Source organism: Chenopodium quinoa, unplaced genomic scaffold (assembly GCF_001683475.1).
Source record: "Chenopodium quinoa cultivar QQ74 unplaced genomic scaffold, ASM168347v1, whole genome shotgun sequence".
Lineage (NCBI taxonomy): Eukaryota > Viridiplantae > Streptophyta > Magnoliopsida > Caryophyllales > Amaranthaceae > Chenopodium > Chenopodium quinoa.
In genome coordinates this window covers 2119066-2131966 of record NW_018745461.1, presented here as the reverse complement: position 1 = coordinate 2131966, position 12901 = coordinate 2119066, and the positions used below count along the sequence as shown (strand labels likewise).

General features: G+C 35.4%; 1 protein-coding gene and 1 long non-coding RNA gene across 2 annotated transcripts; one reads left to right on the top strand and one right to left on the bottom strand.

Moving 5' to 3' along the window:
• Positions 1 to 5293: 5293 nt before the first annotated feature.
• Positions 5294 to 10481, top strand: LOC110714847 (mediator of RNA polymerase II transcription subunit 6-like). Its single transcript, XM_021893398.1, has 6 exons — positions 5294 to 5817; positions 6290 to 6464; positions 6674 to 6743; positions 7954 to 8060; positions 9622 to 9978; positions 10187 to 10481. Exons 1-5 carry the CDS (start codon positions 5576 to 5578, stop codon positions 9787 to 9789), a joined length of 762 nt encoding a protein of 253 aa, XP_021749090.1. The 5' UTR covers positions 5294 to 5575; the 3' UTR covers positions 9790 to 9978; positions 10187 to 10481.
• Positions 10230 to 11422, bottom strand: LOC110714848. The gene is made up of 3 exons (XR_002510159.1): positions 10996 to 11422; positions 10638 to 10911; positions 10230 to 10315 (listed from the first exon to the last, which is right to left on the bottom strand). It is a non-coding gene; the product is annotated as an uncharacterized LOC110714848 (long non-coding RNA).
• Between the last annotated feature and the right edge of the window lie 1479 nt (positions 11423 to 12901).

The following is a 12901-nucleotide window of genomic DNA, read 5'->3' as shown; positions in this document are numbered from 1 at the left end:
AATCTTTTGAGTCAAGTCCTTAGGTTGTGCATGAACTTACTAAATTTTAACTAATTTGGAGTATTAATTCGAGTTATTAAATAATTTTAAGTTTCGGGACGAAACTTCTTTTAAGGGGGGTAGACTGTAATACCCCTAATTTTTGAAAATATTTTCTTAATTAGTAATTTCTTTAATTAATTGAAATAATTAAAATTTCTAAATTATGATCTTGGTCGGTCCGTATTTTTATTAATTAACGTTGTACGCCGTTTTAATTTTATTTTCCGGATTTTATCTTAATAATACTTAACAACTTTAGCTTAATTATTATCTCATGAATTACAACAAATCTTAGTTTTGATATTATCTATATATTTTAACTTGATTTAATTATCAAATCTAATTATTTTATTTATTTAAGAATGATTTTCGTTATATATATATATGTAAAAAAAAAAAAAAAGAAGGGCCGTGAGTTATGAAGAAGCCATACTCATCATTATTATTTTTTTTAAAATCTCTTAATTTACCATTTTTTTTTTACTTAAATCTCTTAATTTATCTTTCTTAACCATATTAGCATTTATCTTACTTCCATCCCTAATCCTTTCCATTGTATTTTCCCACATGAATTAACCTAGACTAAGTTTCACTCATATTCATTTGACAAACTTACATTTATCATGTTCCCATGTTAATCTCAAACTTCCTTTAACTCTATCTTACTACCCCTTAAACACTATAAATAGACCCTCAACATTTCACAAATTCCTCACACCAAAAATCAGAAATCCTCTTCTCTACTCTCTATCTCATCACCCCTTCTTCTTACTCTATCTAGCTTAAATAAACTCTGCAACCCATAACCAAGTTGTTGCCACCGAACAACCACCTCATCCGCCACCAACGACCACCCAACTATACTAATAGCACTATTTTGATAAAGGTTAATATTTAGGTAGTTCATGCACAATAGAATGGTGTTTTTGGTTTTGTGTTATTTTGTTAACCTTATATTAATTTAGGTTATTTTATTTGTGTAGGAGGAGTCTCCCGATCGTGGTCAAGTTTAGTAGTCGTACCTTTTTTTTGTTCTCGTGATCAAGGTACGTATAGGTGGCTAGGTCCTTGATACAATTTTGAATGCGTGTTTTGTATAATGTTTGTTTTAATGATTGTTTGAATAAATGTTGCGTATGAATATTTAAGTTAACAATTTTCATGACAAGTTAAAGTATATAATTTTATGATTTGAAGGTTTGATCTCTAAATGTTGATCGTTTTAATGAAAGTTGTTTGATTTATAAATCACTTGGTTTAATTAATTTGTAGCTCATTGTGAGCCTGAGTATTTGATATTTTAATTGTCCCTCTACCCGGGACTGGTTAAGTAAGACCATGAGCTTTGTATGATCTGGTCTTTCCTCAAGTATAGTATAACTTGCTTGGGGGGTGTGCACACTTACGTGGGGAAAATTGGTTTAGAAATATATCAAAAATTGAGAAGTTTATAAATTGGAAATCTATTGGTTTGGAAAGTTTTTATTGATGGATATTACTACCCTTGGAAGGTTTAATTATTTTTGGAAAGTTTTATTTTGAAAAGTGACTCGTGACAGGTTTAAATTTATATGGTTATTTCGAAAGCATGTTTGCCTAATAAAAGTATTTACATGCCTTGCATTTATACGTACTTAGCGTTTTTGCTAATCTGTTTTCCTTTTTGTTTTGGTTCGCCCTGTTTACCATTTTGGTAAGCAGTCTTGATTTCAGGTGTGAAGTTGTTCGTACGCATGCTAGAGTCGGGATTGGGATCACATAGATAGGAATTAATTTTATTTATGTATGGACAAGTTTTTTATTAGATTATTTTGAAACAGTTATTATAATTATTCATATTATTAATAAAAGTTAGTTATTTTTCTGCTGCAGTTTGAGTAATTAAATAAGCCTTACGTTTTCACGTGGCGGTAATACGCCCAAGTCTATCTCTACGGTATTTATATACGTATAAATATAGTATTTACGTAGAGGGAGATTTGGGGGTGTTACAATTAAATCAAGCCTATACCACGAACATTTATGACAACAAATGATGATCATATATGGTTCCAAACGGAATTATATATATGTCCCCAAGATGTATCCCCTAAAATTTAAAGGCTATTCAACCCTGGGCCTCAAAACCTCCCAAATTTCTCAAAATGCGTAGATATTAGCCTTTATTTTTGGAATATTTTAGACTTTTTTCGCTAGGAAATAATAATTGCCGAAATGTTTCCCACGGTCCCTACTACCCTTTGAGAGTCCAATTGGGTGGGTGAAACCATCCAACTTGCCTTTAAACGGCCTATTTACCGGTTTATAACTTGCACTGATTTCATTAATAAATCAAGCATACCACGAACATTTATGACACACATATAATGATCATATATGGTTCCAAACGTCATTATATGACCCCAAGATGTATTCCCTAAAATCTAAAGGTTTTTCGACACCGTGTCCTGAAACCTCCAAAATTTCTCAAAAAGCGTGGATATAATGTCTTCAATTTTGGAATTTTTTGACTTTTTAATAAAAATTGCCGAAATGTTTACCATGGTCCCTAATATCCTCCGGGAGTCCAATTGGGTTGGTGGAACCATCCAATTTTTTTGTCTTTAAACGACCAATTTACATGTTTACAACTTGTACGAATTTCATCAACTCAAGCATACTACGAACATTTATGACAACATATAATGATCATATATGGTTCCAAACGGCATAATATGACCCCGAGATGTATCCCCTAAAATATCAAGACTTTTCTACACTGGGCCCGAAACCTCCAAAATTATTCATAAAACGTGGATATTAGCCTTCAATTTTGGAATTTTTTGACTTTTTTTTTCCTAAAAATAAAAATTACCGAAATGTTTACCATGGTCCCTAATACATTCCGGGAGTCCAATTGGGTGTGTGAAACCATCCAATTTGATGTTAAACGGTCAATTTACTGGTTTACAACTTGCACCGATTTCAATAATTCAAGCCTACCACGAACATATATTTATGACAACAAATAATGATCATATATGGTTCCAAACGGTATTATATGACCCCGAGATGTATCTCCTAAATTATCAAGACTTTTCGACACCGGGCTCCGAAACCTACAAAATTTCTCAAAAAGCGTGGATACTAGCCTTCAATTTTAAAATTTTTTGACTTTCTTTTGCCCGGAAATAAAAATTGCCAAAAAGGTTACCATGGTCCTTAATACCCTACGGGAATCTAATTGGGTGTGTGGAACCATCCAATTTGCTATTAAACGGCTAATTTACTAGTTTACAATGCAACTTGCACCGATTTATCGGTTTACAACGACCAATTTAATTAACTTGCACCGAACTCGACTTGAACCGAAATTGACCTGAACCCGTTTTTACTCGTCAAAACCCGAATTTAACCCGAAATGTTACTAACCTAACCTGAATTCAGCTCGACCCGTTCCTAACCCGACCCAAATTTAACCTAACCTATTACAAACCCGACTTGTCTTTGACCTGACCCAAATTCAACCAGACTTGTTATTGACTCGACCCAAATTTTACCAGACCTATTACTTACCCGACCCAAAAATTCAAGCCGATCTATTACTAACCCAACTCGAAATTAACACGACTTGTTATTGACCCGACCTAAATTCAACCCAAATTGTTCCGACCCGATTTCAAATCACCTTAAATGCAATTTAGACCACCTCATTATTGTTGATCAAAGCATTTTGTCTAGGGTGACCAAGTCGATCCAGACCAGCAAAAGAAAGGAGCATCATCATCAAATTTAAGAGTTAAATATAGTATATATTTGTTGTATGGTCAAAGGAGATAATTATCTTCCTAAATTATAGACTATAGTTTCCTAGTATATTGTCATATATATATAATAGTCAAAGGAAATAATCAGCTTGATAAAAATTAATTATCTATTTATGTGACTTGGAAATGACCCGACCTGATTGTAACCTGCAAATTATTGACTTGAACATAACCCAACTTGAATCCGAGAATGACCCGACTTGAAAATGACCCAACCTGATTATAGCCCGCAAATTATTGACTTGAATCGAACCCGACTTGAACCCGAGAATGACTCGACTTGAAAATAACCCGACCTGATTATAACCCGCAAATTATTGACTTGAACCGAACCTGACTCAAACCCGAGAATTACCCTAATCTGTTTTAACCCATGAAAACCCGAAACCCAACCTATTGTTCACCCGACCCGAATGTAACCCGACCTAAACCCGACGTAACCCGACTCAAGCATGACCCAACCCAAATCCGACCCGCATAGGTTATTGAATTAATCCGAATTGACCCGAGCTAAGTTGACCCGACCCGCTCTTACAATCTAAACCCGACCCGTTTAACCGAATTGACAGCTCTTCATTTAAGACTCTCAACTAAATATCATTAATATTATTTCTGTAGAGCTTAGTCATATTTTAGAAGAGGATGCTAGGGGTGTAGCATTCCCAGGCTTCATTCCTCCATAGTAGTCTTTTGTTTTAGCTTTTTATATTTATTTTCTTTGTACTTGGACTTGCTCCTCATTTGAGAAAAAAAAAAAAAAAAAACCTACCTCCTTTTAAAATTAGGTTTTCACATACATCTTCTAAATCTACTACTAGTAATAACATTTTGGAAAGGTTTACCTTCTAATAAAGAATTTACTCCTACAATTCAAGGTTTTTACTGTTGTTTAAGAAAACTATGCCCAATTCAATCAATTTATTATATTTTACTAATTGTTTTGTTGAATGAAAATATAACCAACTATACTTTTCTAAAGGCAATTAGTAATATAATTTAAGTATAACTAATTATACTTTTTTGTAAGAGTAATTTAATACTCTCTCTGTCCCCGAAAGAACAAACCCTTTGGGTTGATTTCGCAAGTATATTAAGAAAGTTAAATAAAAAGAAGTAAAAGTATATTGGAAAGATAAATTTAAATGGGGTTTGTTAGAAAGTACAGAGAGAAAGTATTAAAAGTGCATGAAATAACAAAATTTTACATGAAGAAACTAATTTTGCACAAACATTGTTGTAAATTAGTGGGTATTCTAATTCAAAAGAGTCGATCATTTTGGTACTAAAATTAGACCAAAGAGTTGTACTTTTAGGAACAAAGGGAGTAATAATTTAATTGAAGTTAAAAAAAAGTATAATTAATTACTTAAATTAAATTACTAACTGCCTTTAAAAAGTATATTCGGTATATTTAAGGAATCGCCTGAACCACAAATTAGTTCGGGTAACACTGGCTACTCAATCGAGAAAGAGTAGTCATTCACTCATTCGGGCTAACCACGTATACCCAAAGGCCAAATTAAACAATCCGACCAGTAACTTCACCCCACTTTCAGCTGCTACTCTAGCAATTTCATCACTCAACTCAAAAAGACCTGAATTTGATAATCCCTATTTATAATCATCCAATTCAAATTCAATCGAATTCAAGTAATTTAACTTCCAAATCCAATTAATTCCGCTAATACAACAATTTCTTACTTCTTTCAAACCCAGAAAACTCAACAATGGCAGCAACACCAATGCCGGGAAACCCTAATTTGGACGGAAATCCGCCGCCATTGCCGCCGCCTCCGGGAACTGACATGACCGGAATTTGCTTTAGAGATCAATTATGGCTTAACACTTATCCTCTCGATCGTAATCTTGTTTTCGATTACTTCGCTTTGTCCCCCTTTTATGATCACACTTGCAATAATGAGCAATTGAGGATGAATTCTGTTCATCCCCTTGATCTCTCTCATCTTTCGTAAGTAAACCCGTAATTTCTTCCCTCTTTTATTTCAAAATTATTCTTTTAGGGTTTTATTTTCTTAATTTTATTTGTTAATTGTCAAATTCATTGATACAAATTTAACAAATGTGGTATAGTTTGATTTGATAAACGTGTTTGATTTAATGGGGGTGTTTGTAATTGCAATATTGTGTAGTAAAGAATGAATTTTTGTGTGTTTACTGTTTATTACATCAAGGTAGTGTTTTTGTGGCAAAATTTATGATTATTGGCTAACTGCTAATATAAAGTCATGTTCTTGCATAATTGATGTACTCTATCTGTCCGGACCGTCTCGCTTTAATAGGACACATATGTTGAGTTTATGTTTGCTGCACTGATTTAATTAGGCTGAAGTGAACAGAGGTTAAGTTGGTAGGTTTTCTATTTCTGTTGCAAGGTAGTTTCTTGTGGGTAACTTTAAACATTGAGTATGATTTTGATACAGGAAGATGACAGGGATTGAGTATATGCTGTATGAAGTTGTAGAACCTAATCTGTTTGTCATTCGTATGCAAAAGAGGGATAGTCCTGAGAAAGTTACGCCGATGTTGACGTACTATGTATTGGATGGTTCTATCTATCAAGCTCCGCAGCTTTGCAGTGTTTTCTCTGCAAGAATTGTAAGATTTCACTTTAGTAGTCCTCTTCAAGTGATAATACGTGTAATACCCAAAATCCCGCTAGCTGTTATAGTTAAATGTGCTTATTGTTCCCTTTACAGTCCTAGTGGTGAAATTAAATAATTTTGCTTAAAGTAAAGCTCATTTCGCGGGAGTTTAAAATTTTTTTGGAGATTCTTTGCTCATTTTAAGTGTACTTGGATGGGCAGGGGCGTGCTTTGTATTACATACAGAAAGGATTCTCAACTGCTGCTTCCAAGTTGGAGAAGATTGGACATGGTAATTTTTAATGCCTTTGGTTTCAGCATTTACAGGAGGCTCATAAATCATAATTTGACTTGCATTATTTTGGTGAACATTGTTATGCTGGTTATGTTCTTTAGTACTCAATTACTCATGACTATAAGTTCTGGGATTCCTGGGAATTCTTCTTCTTTCACGACCTTTGGAAATCAGCGTTGCTATATTCAAAACTGTCGTGATCTTGAGGGGTTTTCATCTCGGTTTGAGAAGATAAGAGAAGGTGATTTCTAGGAATGAACAACTCTTGGAAACTTTGGATAGATCCTTAGTAACTGGTAATTTCCCAGACAAAGTGTGGATCAGCCTATTGAAATCTACATTAAATCTGTTATCCACTTGGAAATAGTCTTAGATGCTGAAATACTTTAGCTTTCTGGACCTCTTTTAGAGTCACTGGATGTCAAATTATTAGTCCTGCAAACCATTCTCATTGCTAGATGTCAAAATACTTATGTGATAGTAGTCTTATACTCTTATAACTTGGAAAATGTTGTAAAGCCTGGTCGTTATTTTCCACCACCTCTGTCTGTCTCTGCCTCTTGTCACTAAGAAAACAATAAAGTTGAGAAGTGTAGCAGAAGATAATAGCTTGAAAGGGTATATAAAACTATAAACTAGGAACTGAGTGTAAATCTCAGTATTTCTGCGCATATGCTGGCAAACTGCTGGCCAAAGATTAGATATAAGGAGAGCAAACAACAAGCAACAGTTTAGTGGAACTGGACTGGGGGAACCTGTACTGACTATGATAAAATGATCCAACTATGCAACATGACCTGAGAAGTTGAACTCGCTCTATGACTATATTGACTACAACAAGAATCTTCTCATCTATATTCACTTCTGGAGAAATCTTGATTTCCCTTTTACACCGTTTTGGAATTGAAAATTCAGGATGCTTCCTTGTTTGGAGCACAAGCTTCATGCATAGAGCTTATAATAAGCCTAGAGAACTTTCTATTATGGCTTTTACCATGCTGGACCTGTGTAGAATTCTTTGAGTCTAGGATGGAAGTTTCCTGTGCATTTTGGCATTTTTGCCTCACCTTATTTCGGGTTTGTTGCTGATTATTGATCTGTACCACTCATAGTAATTAGTCCTGGATTTTATATCTAATTTTGTAAGATACCTGGAAAGCTCTAAAACTTGTTAACATGATTGATTTTCTTATGCTTGTTCCAACAGACAGTGAAAGTGATGACGCAAATGATGATACAACAGCTACTAAAGAGACTATTGATCTCAGAGAACTAAAGAGAGTAGATCATATCCTTGCTTCCTTGCAGCGTAAGGTAAGCTGAACTTTTTGAGCTTTACCGTGTCTAAGCCTTCATACATGAAACATAGCTATTTAGTAAGGATGATACCAATGTCTTTCTATTCTAGGACTCTATTTAGACAAATTCCTATATAAGACTGTCATTACAAGTCTTACTGCCCTTGGACAGCTCTGTACCTCTCAATAATCAATTCCTCTGTTGGCTTGTTGCAATAAACCACCCTATATTTTACTTGTCCTGGATTTTTTTTGCTTTTTTTAGCTTCTCATGGATGGAAAATATTATCTCAGATAAAGGACAGTTAATATGCTGAGTGTCTTTGACAGAATGAGGAGTATGTCGTGACTTGTGATTAGTGAAGGCTTCATCTGTGCATATCATTCCTTCCCTAGACCCCTCCAGCGGCAGGATTCATTCTGCTTGTTTTGTTTTTGGGTTGTTCATAAGCTGTCATATGTGGATCAGATCAATGATTATTTAACTGAGGTTGTTTGTTATGAAAATGTTGAGTAGCCCAATTTGGGACAGCTGGTTTTGTTTTGGGACTGAGTGGAACTTTGGGAAAACAATGGCCAACATAATCTACTTTCCCCTGCCTGCCCCTGCCCCTCCCCTCCCCTCCTCCTTTGCTTCCTGCCCTCCCCTCCTCCTCCTCCTCCTCCTCCTCCTCCTCCTCCTTTGCTTCCTGCCCTCCCCTCCTCCTGCTTCTTTGCTTCCTGCCCTCCCCTCCTCCTGCTTCTTTGCTTCCTGCCCTCCCCTCCTGCTTCTTTGCTTCCTGCCCTCCCCTCCTGCTTCTTTGCTTCCTGCCCTCCTCTCCTCCTGCTTCTTTGCTTCCATTGCCTTCTGAGGTAATTTCCTTGGCCCGTCTGACCTCCGCAGCTCTTGTTGTGGATTGATGGCCATGTCCTAAAAAGAGGAGGCCAAAGAGAGGGGCGAATCCTCTCCTCCACCACCTTCTGCTGATAAGCTTGTGGCACTCTCCACCTTCACATCATCCTCTACTCCTCCACCCCTCGCTGAAGGTGGAGAATGCCAAAAGCTTGTCGGCAGGGAGTTGTGGAGGAGAGGATGATGTGAAGATCGAAGATACCACAAGCTCGTCAGTGGGGGGTGTTGGATGCGAGAATTCACCGCACATTTTGGTCTACTCTTTTGAGAGCATGACCATCAATCCATAACAAGAGCTACGGAGGTCAATTAGGCCAAGAAATTTATCTCAGTAGGCAATGGGAGACAAAGAAGCAGGAGGAGGGCAGCGGAACAAGGGAAGTAGATTATGTTGGTCTTGTTTTGGGAAAGTAGATTATGTTGGTCATTGTTTTTCCAAATTTCACATAGCTTCTGGATTTCTTGAGCAAAAAGTTCCACTCAGTTAGAAACTCATCTTACCTTTATATAGAATCATTTTCTACTTGGAATATATTTTTTTGGGTCAATCTACTTGGGATTTGGTACTGAAGATTTTCAGTGCTTTATTTAAGAGTTGCTCTATTATTTGAGATTAGTACTATTTAAGTATGTAGTACTGCAAAGTACTTGTATATACTAAGCAGCGTTTCTTCTGAATATGCAGCTACAACCAGCCCCTCCACCACCACCATTTCCAGAGGGCTATACTCCATCTCAGCCTACAGAAACGGAACAAGGCTCAGAAACCCAGGAAGGGACAGAACAACAGCAACCTCCGCCTGTTGATCCCATCATTGACCAAGGGCCAGCTAAAAGAACGAAATATGATTGATCTTTCCTTGCCAATTTTATGCAAATGTCATGTGAAATAGCAAAATGGTGGTTTTGACAGGGTTGATATTTCCTGTAAATTGGAATATGTATGGAATTTGAGTGAAATGTCTCCCTTCTTTGATGATCATCTATCGTGCTATACTGCTATTGGAAGGTTCATCTCAATATATTCACTTCCCAGCATGAGGTAATTGACAAACTAGAAATGCTCATCTTAAATATCCTGCTTATTCTCATGGTCAATTTCTTTGATGCTTAATAATATAAACTGAAAATTGACCTTACAATACTGCATTTCTATGAATATGACTACCCGATAATTTGTGATTTAAGTATTTAAGCTTGTACAACCTCCACTTCTCTTTTCTCCATAAAATCATGCTTTTCTTTTGCAGCTTCACAGGCTTCTTCTGTCTTCTCTTGTTTCTTCTGTGCTTCCCCATTTTGCACACCATCTTTAGCCTTACTTGTCTGGACCAACAGCTCTTTCACCCAGTTAAGCAGCTTCTCACTCACCGCCTCATCTGCTTGTTTCATTCATTCATCAATGATTTGGATACACAAAGGAGAGTTTGACAGTAAATTATGTTCCATTTGACTTTGGTGGCCAAATTTCTGATCATAAACACATTGTATTGATCTGTAATACTGGTTATAACGTGTCTAGATTATCTTAAAGAATATTTTTTAGTTTACTGTCGATTTATTATTTTTTAAGATGCTTTCAAGGCCATGCATTAATAATTATAGTTGACAGTATTTGACCACAAAAGTCAAATGGTAGCCTTATATATTTTATAATCGACATGTTATTAGACCATTTGAAAATAAAGTGTGACAACATACCTAGTCTTGGCACAGTGTGGCCTTGAGGGTGCCTTATAATGAGAGGATCTTGAAAAGCCGCGGCAAGATCCTCAGAGGGAAGTTTCAACCAGTCCTTTTCCCCAATAAAATGAACTGATTTAGCCTTGTTGGGTTCTTTGTAAGCAACCTCACAGATGCTTGGAATCCTAAACTTCGATCCAGAAACCGATATGAAGAACTTGAAGGGTGGATGATCCTTCAACACCTTCCCTTGTGATTGGTATCCGATCAAAAGGGCTGATAATGTTGCTCCCTGATACATTAATTTGATGAAAATTCATAGATATGATAAAGCATACTTCATACTAGTAGTTTTCATTTAATTCGAAGATGTTACCTGAGAGAAGCCAAGGAGACCGTCAAAGGGTCCATTGGTGGTGATGTAGTTGCATAAATATGAGATGCAGTCTTCCAAGTTAGTATATTCTGTGAATTCCTTAAAAGAGAAAAATGTCAATCAGTAAAACTGTTGGGTACTTGGGTCTAGTAGCAAACAGCCAAACACCCACATAGAACCGAAAGTGGTTGTGCCGAGCCTTAACACAACTGTTGCACGGCCCGACGCAAGTCACGCAACACCTTGTGCCACCCTGGATCAATTGCTGTGTTTTTCCGTTCGGCAAATTGTGAGGAAATGAAATTGAAATCATAATTGTCAATTTCTTTCTTTTTCCTACCAATTTGCATGCAATTGATTAAACTAAACACTGTACTGCATTTCTTTTCCTTTCGTATCTTTTACATAATCGTTGTGACTTTAAAAATATAACCTTTTTATCTCCAAGAGAATCAAAGAAAACTATCGAGAATTCGACATACAAGAAGAAAATCATGAAGGCTTTGCTAATTGCTACTCTAAGGGCCTGTTCTTATACGTTTATTTTCAGTTCACTTCAGCTCCTAATTTCCTTCTCTTATAAAATATTCAATTCATTTCATTTCAGCTCAGCTCAGCTCAGTCAATGAGAACAGACCCTAACTCACCCGGATCATCTATCATCGATCCACTCAATTTAGCCAAAAACAAGCTATGTATTCCATTAATTGATACCAAATCACCAATAACCAAGGCTTTATCATAACTAAATCAATCTAAGTCTAATAAAGACAAAGAATTTAAGATCAAACCCCACTAACACTAATCATATCCGTCTTAATTCTTAACAATGACATCCACCGAATTCTTCCATCTATTAACTTTGATTAAATTGGAATTAATTTATTTTCAGTTGGATTATTAATTTTTTTAAGGTTGGACCACCAATATTATTTAAGTTGGTGAGAAATACGCATAATAAGAAGATACATCATACAAGCATGTATATATATAAATGTATGTACCTTATTGAATTGGAACCATTCATAATAAGGAGGTGGAAAGAATCCCTCTATTTCTGACTTCCCACCAGCAGGATATAGTCCATCTGGAAAATCCTGTCACATTTTTGTTTTTATTCATTTTATTAGTTCATTTTAAGACATCTTATGTTTGATACATCCATAATTGTATATAATAATCCATAATTTTGCCTCAATTGCTTCACTCATTGGTTTTAATCTACATATCTAAACAATAAAACACGATTTGCTTACAAGTATTAGTTATCAATATACGCGGTTAAAAGTGGAAGTTTTTTGTTACAATTTTTTATTTTTTAAATGATAGACACAGAAAAAGTACGAGTACTATGTATATTTGTTTTTTTTAACTTGAGTTCATGGTGTGACTATACTACGTTAATCGTCTATTTATAGGTGAGTATTAAAATGCATAACACTAATCACCAAAACATGGTTTATTGAGATTTGGATAATTTCAAACTTTCATTTAAATTATGCAATCAAAACTAATGGAATATTGTTTGGTGAAAAAATTAATGGAATATAAAACTACAGTGTAATTAGTTGCAGATCTGAGTTGTACTAATAAAAACAAAAATAAATGTTGATCGAGGTGAGTGAAGTGTGTGTTTTTTCCCAATTATTATGAACAAGTTGTTGAAAACTTTGATTGACAAGCAAAATAAGGTTGGATCCAGTTGATCATGACTAAATAATATAGTGAAGTCATGTCAAGGGACACCATTTTCCTTAATCACCTTTTTACATGGGCAATTAAGTCCATTAAAATTGTTGTTTGGCTACAAATTATCAATCTAATTAGGGTGTTTGATTTATTTTGTCTGAAATTATATTATCTGAACTTATAACATCTGTCGAATTGAAGCTACTCGTATAGTCAT

Coding starts and splice junctions, on each gene's coding strand:
- LOC110714847 (XM_021893398.1), top strand. CDS start 5,576: ATGGCAGCAACACCAATGCCGGGAAACCCTAATTTGGACGGAAATCCG. Junction 6,465..6,673: donor GTGTTTTCTCTGCAAGAATT/GTAAGATTTCAC, acceptor TTGGATGGGCAG/GGGCGTGCTTTGTATTACAT. Junction 6,744..7,953: donor GTTGGAGAAGATTGGACATG/GTAATTTTTAAT, acceptor TTGTTCCAACAG/ACAGTGAAAGTGATGACGCA.